General features: G+C 41.6%; 1 protein-coding gene across 6 annotated transcripts in view; it reads right to left on the minus strand.

Annotated features, from left to right (window-relative positions):
• GAD2 (glutamate decarboxylase 2) overlaps positions 1 to 20,527 on the minus strand; it is a 41,793-nt gene that overhangs the window by 15,254 nt on the left and 6,012 nt on the right. For 2 of the 6 annotated variants that reach the window (XR_005956908.1, XM_041488358.1), the window contains exons 5-8: positions 18,969 to 19,059; positions 18,034 to 18,146; positions 14,153 to 14,268; positions 2,335 to 2,414 (exon numbers count right to left, since the gene is read on the minus strand). Coding sequence is in view for 4 of the 6 variants with exons in the window: in XM_041488358.1 (XP_041344292.1) it covers positions 2,335 to 2,414; positions 14,153 to 14,268; positions 18,034 to 18,146; positions 18,969 to 19,059 (400 nt within the window). In the remaining 2 variants the exon portion in view is untranslated. Of the gene's footprint in view, positions 1 to 2,334; positions 2,415 to 14,152; positions 14,269 to 18,033; positions 18,147 to 18,968; positions 19,060 to 20,527 lie in introns of those variants that run through there. The other 4 variants (XM_041488379.1, XM_041488370.1, XM_041488389.1 and 1 more) reach the window with 4 other exon arrangements.

Here is a 20,527-nt window from a genome sequence, read left to right on the forward strand (position 1 = left end):
GAAGAGGCACTATGAATACCAGCAATACAAACATGATAGATTCCCATGTTACAGAAATAGTCTTCACCGGCTTTAAATGTTGTACATTGAGAATGTTATAAATTTTTAAAGAATTTTAAAAGACTTTTTAAAGACTTCTTCAGATTTTTTTCTTTCACTAGGCCCTCATTTCCCACTGCTACAAAAAAAAAAAAAAAAAAGAACCTTAATTGAAGCTTAAAATGAAGTGGAAACTAATAAACCTATTAGTTTTAGTTTTCTTTTGCATACAAACCCTTGAACTGTTTTCATGACATTTGGATGCATGTCCTTTTTTAAAAATTATTAATTTATTGTAATAAGGTACTATTGGTTTTGTAAGTTTCCACCCTCACAGACCTTACAGTAAGATGGTATTTATTTAAGTAGAAATGGGTTTATACTGCTGAGTTTTTTTGTGAAATCTCTCCTGCATATTCAAAACAGTGAAATATGGAAAGAATAACTAAAAATATAAAGCTCTAAAAATCTAAAAATTAACCCAAATTTTTCTTGCAGAAGTGCAAAGTCTAAAGAGTATTCAGCTCCTCGTGAGCTCCCCCCAGACACATGTATCTAATCAGAGAAAAGCAGTAGTAGTCTAATGCTCCAAAAATGTTCCGGGGATCATTAGAGGAATAAAGAAAATAAAACTATGTCAAAGGAGGGCAAGGAGTTCCTCTTCAAAACATAATTTAGATGTTGATCTTTAATAGTTTCTGATTTAGTGAGTTTGTGCACAGAAACATACACAGAACTGGGCAGATGCTTTCCCTGCCCAAATTTTTTTACCAAAGCAAGCGATTATTCAGCCTCTTGTCACATCAAAATTCATGGCAATGGAGAGTGCAATACCCAAGCAATGTCAAGGTTTACCAGGTAAACAAGGCAAACTTGGCAGGTGTGGGTCAGAATGGGAAAGAGGCACTGGGAAGTATGCTTGGTCATACTGAAATCATCAAAATATATCAACATGCTCCTTCCACAGACGCACATCTTCACAGAGGCTCTTCTCAACCACACCAGCCCACATCCTATGCAAACAATCTGCTGTGTCCCTGTGCTGTCTGTGAGACACACAGGAATCCTGCTGTTTACTTCAGCGTGGGCAGGCCAACCTTTGTGGTCTTCACAGAAAACCATCACGCTGAACTCGCACAAGGAGAAAAAGAAGACACGGCTTCATTGATCCACATCCATCTCTAGTGAACAGAAACAACTGGGGATTTATTTTGATACGTGTTGGTTGCTCTGACGTCATTAAATCCTCTTCAAGGTGTGTTCGGTCTTTTGTTAATAAAGAGATAATAGGGCCATAAGTCAATACACAGGCACTGTGATAAGCACTGTAAATTGCTTACTTGATTCGTGTTTTTTAATGTGGGAGCAGAATATTTTGATAGCAGCAAAGCCTTCCATTTCTGTTAGAGATGTAATTAATTAAATACCTTATAACAGTGAGGGACTCAAATAGCATTTTCTATTGGAAAGACTCTCAATAGAATCAGTAAGAATTGTTCTATTAATTTTTTGTCCCATAGAAAGTGTTTTCCCTAAAGCAGAAAATTTTTATCAGAACATGTTGATTTTGTTAATATATCTTTTTTTTTTTTCTCGAAATGGGTTTTCACAGCGAATTGAAACCTTTTAGTTGGGTGAGTTAAGCAGTAAGTTATCTACCACCCTTTCTCAGAGCCTGTGTGAGCTGCAGATTAGTTGCCTCCTGAGGTGTTGATTTCCAGGGACCACCATCCTTCTTAGCCTATGCTTCCCACAGTGCTGCCAAGATCCTTCTCTTCACATCCGACCACAAACGTGCCCCTGTCAAGGGCACTGAGGGGAATGAAATCCAGCTGAGAAAGAGAGTAGGGGCACGAAGTAGTAGAATTATATAGCAAATGCTCCTAAATATTTTATTCCTACAAAAGGCCCACTTCAGCTCAATTTAATGGATCAAAATGTGAGAATTGACCAAAACAAGCTTCCTCCTGGTTTCTTAGCAGAAAATGTAAAGAATGATATTAGTCTGATATCCTGTTTCACATCAGAATGAAACAAAAAAAAAAAAAAAAAATCAGAAACCTCTGAGGAAAGGAACTTTTAAGATATTTTATGAACTCCAAAAATGGACCCATAAAGAAGCTACTAACAGAGCCAGTCCCTCAAGTGGGATAAATTAGTGTAAAGCTGATGAAGATGACAGTGCTATGACAAATAGCACTGCTGACCACATCCTACATACTCTCTCTGAGATGAGCACCTGATGATTCTCTGTTATGCATCACAATAAAAGGCATATTTGACATCTTTACTTACCTTTCATCACATCTAATCAAAATCACACTGTCTGTACCAATACCCAAGGCTGCAGCTCCTTTCTTCACAGAAAAGTGACTCTGAAAAAATAAATTTATTATTATTTATTTGTTTTATTATTTATTATTTAGTTTAATATATTGCTCTTGCAAATCCTTCAGCAAGAAGTCCCACAAGGCAGTAATTACATTCAGAGCCCTTTTGGAAACCGATCACTGTAATTTGAGGCCCCAAAGCAGGTCACTACCATCAACTGGAGGAACAGCAAAATCACTCTAATCTGGGTTTACTCCTGGAATATTACAGACACAAGTGTGGTCCATGCTGGACCTTGATGCATACCTGCAGCTTCTATTGCTTGTACAGATTCAGCTGCGAGCTTGATTTACTGAAACAAAATAGTCTTCCCTAGAGAATTCATTTAGTTTGTGATGCCCAAAGTCATGTACTACAATGTATCTTCTGCCCAGAGAAAAAGAGAGAAATGAATATAGGAATCCTAATTGTGATGTCATGCCAGTGAAAGCCAGTAATAACTCCTACTAATAAAGAGAGCTAGTGAAGTTTAAAATCAGAAGAGGGCTATTATTATTATTATTATTATTATTATTATTATTATAGTAAGACTATTACTTAATCTGTATGTACAAAATAAAATGTGTAAGTTACATACTGAAGTGCATGTCAGCCTAATTTTCTCTTGCTTATAGGACTTAACTCCCAAGCTAGTGTTGGTGTATAATCCTAAACTGAATCCCAGTAACTATGATAATGCAATAGTTTTATATCAAATTATAGCCCCAAGAATCTGATTTTGTATTAACTCAAGCCCAGCTGCTAACAATATTGTCTAAAGTAATTTTAACTACAGTTTATTAAACATTGAAAAATGGAAATTCTTTAGATACTACAGTATCATTAGCTGAGGATGTAACACTATAAAAAAGTTCCAGAAGACAAAAACCTAACAAGGCTTTTTAAGTGTCCAGCATGTTAAAGAAGAAAGGAAGACCTAGTTTGCAGATCACAAAGGAAAGAAGCAATCACTATGGCTTTGTCAAGGGAGTATTTGCAAGCAGCAGAGAGCAGTAGGGGAGAGACTGGCACAATGTGGCACGTGTGGACTTCACTTAAAGGCCACGAGGGCACAGATTCACTGCATGCTAGAGGATTCTATACATAATGAACACTTTGAAAATTACAGTAACTCTAAACCAACTTAATGAAAGAGGAAGAAGAGTAGAAGAACTGAAACATGTACATCCAACTTCAGAAGTAAAAAACTTCTGTGTTTTAAAAATTTCTCAGGCAGTAGTTTTCACAGAGGCTTGACTGCTATGGTTAAGATTGCTATGGTTAAGAATTTCCAGTACAAACTCCTTTTTTTATATCCCTGTATTCTCACCATTTTGGCTGAAATTCTTAATGTTTTCATTTTGTCTGCTGACTTTTTCAATATCCAGAGATTTTAAAGAAGTTCAGATTGCTCTTAAGTCGTGTTTCACTGATGATATATGGACAATTTGAAAATGCTTCCTCAGGTAAATATTTTTAATACTAGATTTATTTTTTAAACGCACTGGGTTGGTACAGCTTTTCCCTGTGGGACATGGCTGCAGTGTATGAACAATGTGTATTGAGCAGCCAGTGAACACATTGCCTAGATGTAAAATCAGTTTTTGAAGCACTAGCACAGCAAACCACCCCAGTCTCTGAACTAAGCACACTCTGAAAAGTCAACATACACACACTGGACTGACTCTCACATGAACTGATGATAAATGAAAGGCATACTCATCACTTAGATGAGCCACAGGGGATTTGTGCCTGTCCCTTGGTAGCCAAACCAAGCTGACATCATCAAGTAGGCTTCCTCTGCACTCAGGGGGAAACAGGCACCTCCAGGCAAAGATTCATCCAGAGTAAGGGTGCCTGGTTTGGAGTGGGTGCTGAATGACATCAGGTGAAGAAGTTTCTACCCCTTCTCTCTGAACAAAGTCCTGTGATATCTTCTGTGAGAATGGGAAATGTACAGCTTTTGCAGCCACCAGTACTCCAGACACTGCAGATGTTTAACACCCAGACATCATCCAGCCTATTAAAGCCACTGCTCACTGTGGCTCAAGATGGTATGTCTATCTTGGAGTTTGCTCTGTTGTTTTTCTAGCTGGGAGTCACAAGGTGCTAGGAAGTATTTATACACTAAACATCACAGCTCAGCCATGACAATGACATTTTTCATGGCATGTTATTTCCTTCACAAAACTGAATTTTTGAACAAATGCATTTCTGTGAGTTTCATCAGCTTCAGTAAATTCAGTGAACTTTTTCCCAGCACAAAAGCACTGTAGATGAAGGCTTGGATTGTGACCAATTCAAAAACCTCTAAACATCAAAGATACAAAAGTCTGTTCCCAGTCCTGTGGGCCTCCCTGAGCCCTGTGGGCAGTGAGCACTGTGAGCAGTGCAACTTTGTGAGAGCTGGAAGAAGAGCCCATGAAATGGCTATTGGCAGGAGGAGGCTTATAAAAAATTCCAAGTTTAGGAAAGTATCTTGGAACTTTGCAAAAATTGAAAACAGAGAAAAAATATTGCCAGTATAAGGACAGTTCACAGATATGCTATATGAAGATAGAACCGAATTCATATACTTAAAAAAAATTAATCTGTTTTTTATTCATGTATTACACAAACTGATGTGCACATACTGGGTGGTGTAAATATATAAATGCAGGTAGAGATTTAGGAGTGAAGAGGCACAGATATATTTCACTGGGGTTTGAGTCGATGACATTACATTCATTAATTTTGCTCCTTACTCCACACTAGTTATAAAAGATTTACTGTTGCAATTTGTTTTTCTACTAAGAGAACCAGAACTATTCAAAGTGCCTTAAAAAAGAAAAGACAGATTTAAATGGTCTACTATGAGGAAGGAAATTAAGCCCATGTGCTCAAAGGCATCTATTGGAATATGGCCAAGCACAGCTGCCTCACTAAGAAGTCTCATGGCACTGCTAAAAGAGCACCGGGGAAGAAAAATGAATGTAGTGCTGATAGCTCAGTTGCCTGAAGGCTTTTTAAAGACTGAAGGGAATTCAGTGGTCAGGAACCAAAACTGGTTTACAAATAAATTGTAAGGAAATACAGAAGTCTGTGCACAGAAGGGCAAATACAATTACAATTTCTAAACAAACTCTGAATATGAAATGGCTCAATCTATGTACACAGTCACAGATATATGACTGCTGTTATGTTTTCATGTTTTAGGACAAGACCACAGGAATTACTCGAAGTGCTTGAGAGGCTCTAAAAGGCCAAGAATGAAAGCAAAAAATAAAAAAAATATAGTTGTAGAACCAAAGAAAACTTTCACAATTATAAGTATTAAACTTTGGTTTATTATTCCTGTGATGGTGCTGAAAGTTTGGTCACCTGTGTAATATAATGGTAAACACAGAAAACTAAAGGTCAAAGAGATGAAAAGGTTTGCAGAAATAAACCTGATCAGACAGAACTATTCACAGATGATTTAACTGGGCTAACAAGGAAGGACATTAAATGTGACCCCTTGGTAAATACCAGGGCTACAGACTCTTCAGACACACCAAGAAGGGAGCCTGAACACCACCTTTGAAAGCACAGCTGTGTAAGGATTACACGGATCTGAAGCCTTATGGTGGGAGAACCAGGGAACAAAGGGGGGACAGGTGCAGGCTGCCTGATGCCTGAAGGAAAAGCCAGGCTTGGGGACGCTGGAAGTCTGGAGTTTCACCACTGTCCTGGGCTTGCAGACAGAGGAGGACACACAGGTGGGAACGGGCTGTCACTTCAGCCTCCTGGCTTCCTCCCTACCTCTCTTCACACTCTGCAAAGGGTGCATGGAAGACTGAAAATACATCCCCAGTAGAGAGGAACCTCATTTGTATAAGGAAGGCAATGTGGTGAAATTCAGTGGTGAAGGAGAAGGAATGGATATTAGTGACTAAGAGTGTACTGACAGTCAGAAAAAAAAATCAAAAATCGGTGATTCTGAGCCAGGGGAATTTTCCCTTTATCTAAAATTTCAAATGCTGTTAGGTATAGGTTTGTTCCCCAGATAGCCATTCTTACATGGTTAGCTTTGTAAGGCAGAGACAGTGTAAATGTATTACACGTGCAATAATGAATAGGCCCCCTGAAAAATGGAAAAATAATTAAAAATGCTATGATGCTGAAAAGTACAGCATTGTTATCTAAAGTGCTTCAATATACAGATGCTTCTATTTTTATAGCTTGCTAAATTGCTCGCTCATCATCTGGCATGGTTGAAGCTGTCACGAACAACCATCCTAATGCCATGAGCCCCACAGGGCATGGCTGTTTTTTCAGATTGCTGCTTCTCCTTGCTTACATAAATCCAGAGTGGCATGAGCTTTGTGGAGGTGGCTTATCAGTAACCAGTTTCCAAATGCTGAGCAAGCTAAGACAGACATCCTGCAGCTGAAATTCCCCTGAGATCTGTCACTGGCAGCCTAGTGCCCAGGAGATCTGGACCCCCTGCCTCACCTTATCTCCTATCCACCAGCAAAGAAGAACACACTTTCCTATTCACTTCTCTTGATCTTTAAGCATTGTGCAATCCCTGGATGTGTAGGCTGAGTTATTTATCTCTTAATAATCTAAAAATGTGTTGCTAGTTTCGGCTTGCTGTTTGGGCTACCACAAAGAAGGAGAAAGCACAAAGGGGGAAGAAAAGGTACCTCCAAAAGGCACTGATCTCTTAAGGCTTTGGCACCTGCTTTAAGACTTAAGATGAGCTGTCTTCTGCAGATCTTGCTCTTTTTTACTGGCCATAAAAAGTGTATAGACTAACTCAGATTAAATGTTTACACTTCAGGCGATTAACATTAAGCAACATTAATCCTATCTTTATCATCTGATTTCAAGCTACAGCTTCTCCTTCAATTACCTACAAAAAGAGCATAGTGTGTCCCACTCAAATTTTAAATACACTGCAATGAGAGATATATTTTCTATGGTTTTATTTACCTACTGCTACTCAATTTTTAAAGTTACTTGCTAGTATCAGGTGAGAAATGAGGATATTAATGTTTCTAAACATACCAGTATACACATCTTTAGCATTTTTCAAACACACAACTTCATGCTGCTTTTCTAATCAGAAAGACTCATTTGGTTTCTTTCTAGTGCAGATAGTTTTGCAGCATTGTACGTGATAAGAAATGTTGCACTGAGTTCAGGAGAATACTGCGGCACTGTAAAAGCCATGAGGGATTTTGGTCAATACCAGATGAAGGATTAGACCCAAATGATGATTTTCTCCTTTAGGATTGACTGCACTAGATCACTACTTTTCTAGAAAATGTTTTTACTTTGATTTGAATGGTGCTACCTGAATTAAGTTGTTCCTCAAATAAGACCAAATTTTCAGTTTCCCCCTGGCTTCAAATACCATAAAAAATAATTTTCTAGTTGTTATGCAGTAAGTAATGCAAAGAAAAAAAATGTGTGAATCCATCGGTTTGATTTTAAGTTTCCTTAGGTGGAAACAACTCTAATTCCTACTTACTCTCTGCCCAGAGTGTAATTTACAGCTTTGTAGTCTATGCTACAAAATAGAAAACAGGACTTTCAGGCTCCTCAAATCTTCCTCTGGAAGCAGCACCTCACACAACACGCCTTGGACTGCTTCTGGCAGGTGGCAGTTCTGCAAAGTGTCTCCTGAGTTGCAGGGACAGAGTGCAACACTACGTATCATGGAAGTGGTAGATTAGAGATCAGATTTTCATTCATTCCACACAGAAACCAACCCAAAATCTTCCATAGCCTGTGTCAAATGGTCTATCAAGCTACAGGCACAGAAGTCACTTTTTAATTTCCTCCTGCATCAGCACCAAGAAGCTCCATAGTAGGCTTCTGGAACTGTTCAGATAAAAACCTTCCAAAGCCACTCTTCTCCCACAGATACTGGAATCATTTGACACATTCCCTGCAACTAATGGGGATTATCCAGAAAGGGAAAGCAGCATGCATGAAGCTGAAGAGGTGATTTATTGCTAACTGCCTCCTCTGAACCAGCTGCAGTGTGGATGCCAAGTGCACTGTTGCCAGAAGGGTGCTCCCCTACCACCCCAGACAAACCACCTCTCCTTCCAGTGCTCACCCAGAGGATGAGGTTCCTCCAAGTGTGTCCAGGTATCCTGCAATGGATATCTGGAGAGCCAACAGACCCCCCCTTCAGTCAGCACACACCAGAGCTGCACTCCTAGTCAAATCTTCAGCAGCAGCTACTTCAACACAGGAGCAGTGCAGATGGAGAGATGCCAGAGGCAAGGAGAGTCTCCTCTGTGTCCTCTGTGATCTCTAATAGGGTGAAGAGGTCCCTTATTGTCAGATCAGACAGAATCACCTGCCAGTTCTCAGCTCTGCACTTGGTTTTCTAAACCTATGATAAGAAGAGTGTTGCTATTCCCTCACTGAGCACCTGACAAGATGTTCCTTCTTAGGGGGTTTCTAGATGAGTGGGAAAGTAAGAAAGCTGTTGTGAACTACATGAGAACAGTCTTGCTGGGCTGGAGAACAGAGAAGATGAAAAAATGTCTGTCTTTCCAAATATGACCAGCCTTTTTTTCATTCTCTGAACTGTGGATTAAGCCCATACAGTCCCTAATTAATCAAGTCCACAGAAATTCTGCAATCCTCTTTAAGCTACTTTCTTACTAGCAATGAAAAGGGCCAAAGGCTGTTTTGTGACTTGAACCCACCTAGTTCTCTCCAGTTCTCTCTAAACTTCCCCTTTGCCTCCTCAGGGCAGCATGACTCTGTCCTTTTGCCTCCTAGGTGTAATCCCTGCTCCATACAATTTCCAGCTACTGTTGGATACTCTTTAAGACAGTGCTGGTTGGGCAGGTCAAAATCACAACAGGGAATCAGTTAAAATTTAACAGGTCTTGCCTCATGGCCAAATGGAACAACTAAAATATTCTGAGAAGGCAGCTATCCCTTTCAGCAGCTTTCTTCATGCTGAAAAAGGGATGGACTCCTCTGAACAGTTACAGCAGCCTAAAGCTGATATGCTGGAACACAGGAGGAGGCCTTCACTTCAGATTTTTCATTGTGTTTGAAATGATAGACTGAAATAGGTTTTTACAACTGGCATCCATCACTTTTTTCTGCTCTGAGTCAAGGTCTCTTGCATCATGTGCAGTCCAGAACAGCTGCTCTGAAGGACATCACTGCTCCTGCAACAGTGCAAATGAAAGAAGACTGATGATGCCCTGATGAATACAGAGGACTGAATGAAATCCTGAGTGCAAGTGTGTCATATGAAATTAAACCTGAGGAAGACCTACCCAAGTAGTTGCAAAGTACTTCACCATCACTGGTGAAACAGAAACAAACAGCACCAGGGTGTGCTAAGTTGTGGGTTGGGGAAAATTTGCTGGCTGGGAACGTGCACAGTTGGAATAATCACATAACCTATTTTAGGCACCAAATGTAGGTTGTGTATATGAGGAGGCTCTTTATGGTCAGTGCACAGAAGTAGGTGAAGCCCTCCCAAAGGTGATTTAGAACATTTAAATTCAGGAATGTTTAGGTTCCTAATTTGGATGCTCTGAGTTTCTCTCCAGAGGTACTTCTCTTCACTGGTTGTGCAGAGAGTGAGGCTCCTAATTTTGGAACATGATGCACTCCTAAATTAGGGAAGTAATTACTTAAACGCTGTGAATTGCTCCTCCCTTCCCTTCTCCCCCACTGGCAGTTGAACCTATAATGGCATCAGACTGAGCCATATTCTGATTACAGTAGTAGTGGTGGCAACCGTGACACAATTTCATTAATTTATAGTACAGGAAACTCTAGATAGTAGTAGTGAAAATAGAGTCTCATCTGGGATGCTGAAATCCTTCTATGAGAATTGCTGATATTAAAATCATCTGACTGAAAATTTCAAAACCAAAATCTCCAAGTTTCTAAACACATACAGTTACTTTAAGCTTTGTTTACTATCATTACATGCATGCAGAGCACGGGGAAATGATACTACGGATCTGCTGCTCCAGCTAGATCCCTGCAAACCTATGGGGGCCTGGTCCCTACAAATCTACTGGGCCTGAATTCTCAAAGAGCTGGCTGAAGTAATCATAAAGCCTTTCTCACTGATTTTTGAGAGGTCTTGGGAATTTGGAGAGGTCCCAGCTGACTGGAAGCTGGGGAACATCATCCCAATTTCTAAGAAGGGCAAGAAGAAGGATCCCAGAAACTACAAGCCTGTTAGTTTCACTTCAGTAGCTGACAAATTCACAGAAAGGATTATTCTGGAAAGCACTGAAACACAACACCTGGAGGACAATGCAGTCATTGGTTCATGAAGGAAAGTCCTGCTTGTCAAACCTGATTTCCTTCTACGAAAGGGTAACCCACTGATCTAGGAAACCAGCAGATGTAAGCCTTCTGAACTTCAGCAAAGTTTTTGATACTGTCTCTCACAGTGTCCTTCTGGAGAAAGCATCCAGCTCACAGCTGGACAACCCTGTTACACAATGGGTGACCAACATGGGCACAAAGGGTTACAGTGAATGGGGTGACCTCAGACTGGTGACCTGCCACTGCTGGGGTTCCACAGAACTCTGTCCTCACCCCTGTTCTCTTCAACACCTTCACTGGACACAGGACTCACCTGGATACTATGTACATTTGCTGATGACATTAAACTGGGGAGAGCTATTGACTCCCTCAAGGGCAGAGAGGGCCTGCAGAGAGACCTCAATAAATTAAGAGGACTGGGCAATCACCAACCATATGAAGTTTGACGAGGGCAAGTGCCAGATTATTCACCTGGGATGGAGCAACCCTAGTTGTAGGTGGAGAGTGGGGACTGAACTTCAGCAAAGTTTTTGATACTGTCTCTCACAGTGTCCTTCTGGAGAAAGCATCCAGCTCACAGCTGGACAACCCTGTTACACAATGGGTGACCAACATGGGCACAAAGGGTTACAGTGAATGGGGTGACCTCAGACTGGTGACCTGCCACTGCTGGGGTTCCACAGAACTCTGTCCTCACCCCTGTTCTCTTCAACACCTTCACTGGACACAGGACTCGCCTGGATACTTATGTACATTTGCTGATGACATTAAACTGGGGAGAGCTATTGACTCCCTCAAGGGCAGAGAGGGCCTGCAGAGAGACCTCAATAAATTAAGAGGACTGGGCAATCACCAACCATATGAAGTTTGACGAGGGCAAGTGCCAGATTATTCACCTGGGATGGAGCAACCCTAGTTGTAGGTGGAGAGTGGGGAATGAGATGGAGAGCAGTACCGTGGAAAGGGACCTGGGGGTCCTGGTCCATGGCAAGCTGAACCTGAGCCAGCAGTGCCCTGGCAGCCAGGAGGGCCAGCCCTGTCCTGGGGACATCAGGCACAGCATGGCCAGCAGGGCAAGGGAGGGGATTGTCCTGCTCTGCTCTGCCCTGGGGCGGCCTCACCTTGGATATTACGTGCAGTTTTGAGTGCCACAATATTAAAAAGACATTAAGCTGCTAGAGGGTGTCCAAGAAGAGCCTCCAAGGATGGTGAAGGGTCTGGAGGGGAATCCATATGAGGAGTGGCTGAGCCTGGAGGACAGACTGAAGGGAGACCTCAGTGTGGTCTTCAACAACCTCATCAGGGGAGGCAGAGGAGCAAGTACTGATCTCTTCACTCTTGTGATTAGTGACAGGCTGCGAGGGAAGGCATGAAGCTGAGTTAAGGAAGGCTTAAGTTTAAAAAGTCCTTCACCCAGAAAGTGGTTGAGCACTGTAATAGTTCTCCAGTGAGGTGGTCACCAGCACCAAGCCTGACAGAGTTCAAGAAGCTTTTGGACAACGCTCTCAGGCACATGCTGTGGTTTCTGGGGTGCCCTGCACAGGGCCAGGAACTGGACTTGATCATCCTGATGGATCCCTACCAGCTCAGGGTGTTCTATGATCCTACAATTTGCTTGTTCCATGGCCATTGTCTTTCAAGAGCATCCAACTGTGGCAGAGAGAAACCTCAGTCAGGTCCTAAAGTAGGCAGATCATCAGCATGATGTGATAAATGAGACAAATGACATTTGCATATCTTAAGTGTCTATTCAGGTCCTGCATGACACTTCCTATCTTAAAAAGCATTGTACTTCTAGGCCTCTGTATTTTCTGTAACAGCTTCTGCTGTTTTGAGGGTTAAACCAGGATCCCATATCCTTTGGGCAATTAAGGGTTAAAGAGTCCTGTCTTCACATAGTGAAGTTTCTTAACTTCTCTAGAAGATGAGAATATACTTTGTATAAAGCTTGATTGAGGAAGGGACAAAACTGCAATTTTAAGATACTTTTAAAATGTAATGGATTTCAGATGCTGTCCTATGAATTCTCTAGTATATTTGATTTTTGAATGTTTAATTTGCTAAGGGAACTGCTTCTTCCCTGGCATGAAAACACAATTATTAAAGCTCATTTCATTATTCTGAGACTGTTAGCACAATTTGGGTCATTGTTTAACACTCCATTGCTATGAAAACAATGAAATACTCTAATGATTAATAGGATTTGTTACTTTAAATAATCATGTTGAACCTCATTTGCACGACTTAGGCTCGTTACTTCCATGTGGCTAATGTATCTCTAGCTGTACATCTAGCTTTGGAAAGTTGCTACTTATCTGTAGACTGTCCTCTTTAACTGCTATGGGGACAAGAATTCTGCAATGTGGAGTCCACAGCTGTGTATTGCATCTCATCCCATCATAGTGCTACGAAAGGCATCCTCTGAGAGATTTTCTCCTGAACTTTTGTGATAACTTTTAGGGTATTTTGTTCTTCACACTTGCATAGAGTGGAAGCACATTCTATGCTAAGTCCAAACAGGGAGCAGGAGGACTTTGTTACCTAACATGGGCAGTATCCTGCTGAGCCTCAGCCACAAATGAGTCCTTTCTGGCTGAGCCCACACAGCTGGAGAGAAATTTAGAAGTGGACAATGAAGCCTGAAAACAGCTCACAGCTCCTCCTGGGGATAAACCTTCCTCTTTTCTTTCCTGCTGCACCCACATTCTCCACTGTAAGCTGCAAGGAGTTCCAAATGGTCATAAAGGCAAAAACAACCCTCCCAACAGAGACTTCTGTATGGCTGTACAAAGAGCAAAGAGCTTTCCCACAAGGACTACTCCTGTTTCTCTTGTGCCCACCTCCCCCGCCCCTGGCACTGCCAGGTCCCAGCGGTGCCTGTGATGAACCCCTGTGTGCTGAAGCTTTTGCTCACAGGCAGAAACTCACAGTGAAGCCCAGCTGCCCAACAAATACTGCAGCTGCTCTGCTGCACACACACACACACACACAGCATTGTCATATGACTGTCTTCATGTATGTTATCACCTTCTCACTAAATAACAGCAGGAGTGGTTTCAGCTGGGAAGATTTTGACTCAAAAGGATTTTCTGTTGCCCCAGAGTGACCCGAACAGATGACATTCCTGGCAGAAAGCGCTGAAGCCCAATTAGGAGCTCTCCTCATTTCATGTGGTCCTTACCACTCACATCAACATTTACATGGACACAAGTTAGAGCAAAGAAATAGCAGTGGTTTGTAGAGACTGCTCTGCTGGATTTCAGCCACAGAGAAGTGCAGAGATCATCTCTCTATAGATAAAAAGGTCAGCCTCTTCCCATGTTTTTATTCCCAGTGAAGGAATAACAGAAATGAAGACAGTTGTCAACAAATTCCTGTTCAGCTGTATTCTTCATCATAAATTCATACAAGCAGATGTAACAGATAGGAAAAAAACAGAAACACATACATGTTCCGATGTGAAGGCAACCAGTCTGGGAATAGCTGCCATTCCTTTTTCTTTAACTTCTGGGAACATCTTGAAACGTGCAATCAACATAGCATACATGTTAGATATGGCACCACCTGGAGTCCACAGTAATATACTGTTACTTTTTCTATTCATTGTAATATCATTTCAGAACAAACAAGTCTTGCTACAGTTTTTCTATATATGCGTCTCTGCCTTGTGGCAGAAACACAGATTCTTCTTCCTGATGTTCCTCACAGCTGGGCTGTGTAATAACAGGATCTACTACACACAAAAAAACACTTATGCAAGAAGTACCATTGCAAAAAATGACTGGTGCTTCCTTTCATCCTCATTCTAACTACCATCTCTCCTTCAGACCCCAGTCTTAGCTTTCCATGTGCCATCAGCACATAATCCCCACTCTATTCCATCTCCTAAGCAGATGCCCCCCACAAGACAACTTCCTAAGGGATTTCAATGTGTGACCTAATCTGTGATCTCCCCTCCTAAATCAGGGTAGGATTTCATGCCCCAGCTTTGAGCAAACCCACCCACTGAGACTCAACAGCCACTATCTTCTGGATAAGTGGAATGGGAAGAGGGAAGAGAAAGGAAAAAGGGGTCATTCTAACAAATATTTTTCATTTTTATTGTCCTCTGATGGGAACAAGGCAAAAAGATTAAATGTCCCTAACATTAACACTTGCCTTAAAATCACTGGCATACATTCACTTGAAATAGCCATTTCAAGATGGGTATTTAACCCACTTCAAGATGGGTATCTGATCTACAGCTCTGCAGTGGCCTGTTTCTCCTTTTTGAGATTTTTTACACACTGAGTTTCTGTGTCTACAGTGGAGCAATATTTGGCTTTACAGTAATGCTGCATGAGCACTATGGGAATATAATGCAGTACTTGAGGCAGATGCTGAGAATTTTTACATTTGTATGCACACAAACACACACACAAACAGACATGTATACATGAAATCCATCAAGTTTATCCTATATATATGTGTGTATATATATACACACACACATAGATTGATTGTATATCCATGTTTATGCACATATATTTATATAAAGCAAAAGTTTTAAATGAACAGGTTGAAATGCTGGTGATGTAGAGTTGAACTATTGCAACATTCATCCATCTAAAAATGGAGTGAAGAGCACAAGATGTGCACCTCCAGAGGATGGTTAGCTCATCCTATGGCAGCTGTTTGTGGTAGGTGGATCTTGCCCTGCACACACATCCCCACTCTCCCTCGAATACACAGGAGCTGCTGTAACTAGCCCAGGGTAGACACCCAATACTTGGACAGCTTAAGTGAGATAAGATAAAATCCATCCTCTGAGAAGAAGGAGGCACTGTTGGTTATCTGTACTGGCAAATTAACATTGTTTTGACTTTTGTAAGATTTGTTTTAATCTCACTAGAGATATATACTGTTCCACAGCCCACACAACTGTGCCCTTCATGTCTAATCAGCATCCTAGCTCTGCTCTTGCAGCGAGGCTGCCCTGCTGTGGGCTTTCCCTGACCTCACTGGCCCTCCTGTGAATCCAAGGGAAAATGCCACAGAAGAATGGCATTGCTGGCATATGGGTCAGTACAGATTGGGGTTTTTCTTCCCCTTTCAACTATCTTGAGAGATATGAACCTATTTCAACACCTTTCTTTAGAAATGACAAAACAAGAAATGGAGAGATTAAGAGGAAATGCTCAGGTACCTGTCCCTAAAAAATGCAGATGCCATGCAAGAGCTGCTAGTGATGATTTAGGTGACTGAACTAAGTTGAAGCAATTTGGCCTATCTTGTCCAAAGTCTTTGGCTCAGTGTCAAAAGAATCAAGACTGAAATGTTAAGTTTCTTCAATACCAGAGTTTCCTATTAGTATTTATTACTCAGTCATTTAACCTTAGTTTACTCATAAGCCTGCATTCTGCTTTTAATTTCGTAGTTGTGTTCACATGCACAGTTAATTGCAGCTAACCAAACACACCTACAGAATTTGAAAAAACTTCTGAGAAAACAGTCAGGCTCTTATGCTTCACATGTATTGATACTGCATATTTCATTCCAGAGAATGCAGAGAGAAAGAACCTTTACTTTGCAACAGTAAGGTCTTCAGCTAAAGCCATGAAGTAAGAAGACAGCACAGAAATTATTTTGATTATTGCCTAAAGAAGCAGAACCTGCACACTGAGTATTGCTGCCTTAACAGAGAAAATTATAAAGATGCACTTTGCACAAACCAGAAATTGCAGAGAAAGAAAGAAAGAAAAAGAAAGAAAGAGAGAAAGAAAGGAGAGGGGCGGCCCTGCCAATGCCAGCACAGGTACATGCCTGCCAGAGAGCCCGTTCCCACACAGGCTTCAGCTGGATGAAGTGAGCTCTGACGCACCAGCAATGCCCTGGCCCCATGCCAGGCAGCACCCTCTGCAGCCCTGGCAGGGCCAGCAGCTCCTCCTGAGGCACACACCTTTCCTGACTCATGCTGTCTCTACCTGAGTTTGCCAGACTCGGCAGATCCGGCACACGTGCCGAGCCTTTCACCAGCCCGCTGCCGTGCCCTCCAGAGCCGGCTGGGCAGCACTGCCAGCGCTCTTCTCTCACCTGCAGCCCGTGGGAAGGTGAGGAACTAAGGGCAGCTGTACCCAGTCAGGTCAGGGTTGGTAACCAACCACCACTCAGTTTCCAAAAGCTTTCCCTTTGGTCCTGGGCTCGTGAGACACTCTTAGATGCCAGGTGTGATGTAGGCCAAGGCTTTCAGGGGGATCTCTAAGCATCACAGTAAAAGCTGTCAGAGCTTTTTAATTAAGAACTCATGAAAAAGCAATGTCAGTTCTTCTCATCTATTTCTCTACATCTGTGGAAAGGGCCAGAATAAAACTCCCGCACCACTTCCCACATATGCATTCAGATGTGAGAAGCTGAAGACAAACTGAAGCCTGACCTTCATGGCCTTGGAGAGCCAAATGTCCTGGGCTGTTATCAGTGAGGCCTTCCCTCTACTCAAGAGTGCACTCTTTCTCTCTCCATTAGGTCAACTAACTCCCCTTCCAGAAAGGCTCCTTCTGCAACAGTAACAGTCTGTTCTCTTTTGACAAGCCAAGATATTATACCCAATGTAAATTCTGTCATTATTTTGCAATTTTGTAAGATAGACAAGCCAAAATTTTTGAGCAATGAAATTACACAGTCAGAGAAGAGGTGACAAAGAGTATAAACCAAAAGACCAAGTGGAATGATTAAAAAAATAAAAGTCTTAACAATGTTTGTCAATGATTTTTCTACACTAACTTTTTTGCCTTACTGACTTGCCCTGAAGAAACCAGGTTTCTAAGCCTTTAAGTGCTCAGATTAACTAAGCACCCAAGTACCCCACTGAGAAAAACAGGTCAGCTTCACATGGAAAGCTAACAGCATGCTCTAATGCTGGCAGGGTCTTCCTGACTCTACTAAAATTGCTGGAAGGTATGCTACATCTTTCCCTGTTTGCTCCAATTTCCCCTGCGGTGATGGAGAGCTTTGTTGTGTTTCTTCCCTCCGTTATTAACACAACAGCCTTTCTATTTCATGGATTCCATAAAAAGTGGGGGCAAAGCAAAACTGCAAGGCAAATGTCTCTTCTCATTATGTTTCCCATGTGCCATTACAGCTGCTCATCATGCAGTGCAATTTGCTCAAACAGACCCTCATAATCACATCCCTGAAATTCATAAACATGCAATACTTTATCTCAAAGAGGCCACTGGTGTTTACTAGCAAGTGTCCTCTCAAACATGCATATTAATTATATTTACTCTTTAGCTGCAGGGGATGTCATAAACCACAGTCTTAAAAATAGAGAAAGCTTGAAATATCATGTACCAGGTGAAAATATCCCATCGCCACAGCCCCCTGGCCAGCCAACCATCTCTCTCATTTTCCTTAGTGTGACATATTCCAAAAGTACAAACACTGGAGCAATTTCATAGGTGAACCTGAAATGTAGTAATGTCCATATTTAATGCTTTCATCTACAAAACTAACACATCTTTTTCCAATATTACATTACATTATAGCCACAATATACTCTATCTTATACTGGGTAGAGTTCTGTTTCACAATACTTTCCACAGTCTTCTTTCTGATTTGACATCAAATGTCGAGAAGGAGAAATGCACGGAGTGCTGAAGAATCCATTTCCACCCACTTCAGTGAATAAAATCTTGCCCACCTCTTCCAGGTTCAAGGCTTTGCCCTTTATCCAAGAGATGCTGGGCAGAGCCCCTTGGCCTTGCACAAACCCATGTGCATGTCTAGAGGCACATGTCAGCAGTACTATTCATAATGGCCAGACAGTGCCTGAAGCTAAGCAAGTACACAAAAATGCTTCCCAATCCCAAAGTGAAAAAAACCCCATACTTTAAATTCCACATCTCTTTCTTACAGAAAGCAATGACTTTCTGCTCCAGGTATGGATTATACATAACCCCTCTACAGGAATGCAACTGCTCACTCAGTACCCCTTTCATTTTACATATTTATGCATGCAAAATGCTAATCTGTATATATTTTTTGTGTGCTTTTGGGAGACAGCACAACCATCATCCTATCACAATGATGAAATTTTATAAATGACAGCCTACAGGACAGCACTGAAAGTCTTTCTATAAATAACTGTTGCAACCATTTAAAAAAACAGATTATTTTTCCCCAGCAATTTTAACATAAAATTATTCTTTCACTCAGATACAAGAACTAGTATTTTAGAGTATAATTATGAAATTACATTATATTAAATAAAAAAATCTTCTACTTACATATTAGTATTTGCTGCTGATGTCAGCCAGTCTGCCGCCAATCCAACCATGTCCAACCCAGTTGAAAGTTGATTAAAATATCTAGGGTGCCCTGCATAAAATGGAAAATGTTATCAAAAGGCGGATGGCTCTGAATGAAACTATTCAGTGCTGAACAGTATATTTCCCTCCATATTTCTATAGAGAAGGAAGCGCTTTCAAGGTATGAAACAAAGCAAATGGCAGTAAATACACTTCTCGAAAAAGGCAGGATAATTTCTCTTCTTTCTCATTCCAGAGTCAGTAAAATCAGAGTAATTATACTCAACACAGAATAATGAATTCCAACATTCCCTATTATCCTTTCAATATGCCTTGAAAATTAGCACATTGCTGCCTCACAAAAATAGCTGTTTGCTCCCGTTAGTGTGTCACATGTTGTCACTGGATATGGTTTTGCCTGACTAGGTTTGAAAGGCACACATGAGACACCATCTGAAAAGCTTGCCAGGACATATAACATCAGTGATGAATGGCTAATGATTGCAATAGACAGGATGAAATGAGAAAATGGAATATTTTGGTGACTGCTCTGCACATGACTCAAAGGCTGATGATTGTACGAAGATGGCAGGGAAGGTGGTGGTCCTTGTCATTTCTTCACTGTCACAGTGCAATTACAAATAGCCTGGCTACTTGCAATTGTGATTTTAATCAAACACTATAAAAACAAGCAGTGCTGCCCCAGCAGAAAGATGCACAGGACTATATTCAGTGAGCTGATAGTCTCTTTACATGGTTAATATAATTGGCTCCTGTTTTTTTTCTAAAATCCTCCTAGAAAAACGTGCCTAGAGCCTTTAAACAAAGGAAGCATTAAAATTCCATTTTTACTACTTCCCACAAGCCCTTGATAAGTGGCATAATTACTGGTACAAATTATGAATAGTCCACAATTACTTAAATGCCATCCAACTCAAAGGACGGAAGTCTCTGCTTGGAAAACACCTGTCCTGACCCTTAGACGATGCACTGTTATTGTCATCACAGAAAACAAAAGATAGAGCAAGATGATTGAGGAAATGCAGACCCAGCACTGAGAGAAAACTTATCTTCCGTCTCCTGTGGCCTCTTATCAGGCGTGGACACATGGCTGGCAGAGCAGCACCGGGAATTGCTCCCCAGCTCCCACCCTGCAGCACAAAGGCAGAGTAATCAAGCTGAGCAGGCAGATCAGAGCTGAGGATCTGGGGCAGGGGACACACGCACAAATTCCATTTGCCTGCGCCCTTAACCTGAGACCAGCCCTGTGCTACTGCCATCCAGCCTGATCGCATCTTGCACGGAGCTCCCCCTCCCAGTGACAGGAACTGCCACCCTCTCCCTGTCTGGGCTGCCAAAGACCTCCCTGGGCACCGAGGAATGACACTCAGATCCAGCAAAATGAACTGGATCTTCCTCCCTGCTCTTCACGCTCTTGAGTGGGGTTGGTGGACCTAAGACACACGCACACCCCATCACCACCATCACCACAGCCACTGACATCCTGATCCAGGGTCTCTGCCTGCAGAGAACTGCAC

This window comes from Pyrgilauda ruficollis, unplaced genomic scaffold, assembly GCF_017590135.1.
Source record: "Pyrgilauda ruficollis isolate IOZ18807 unplaced genomic scaffold, ASM1759013v1 scaffold12, whole genome shotgun sequence".
Taxonomy (NCBI): Eukaryota; Metazoa; Chordata; class Aves; order Passeriformes; family Passeridae; genus Pyrgilauda; species Pyrgilauda ruficollis.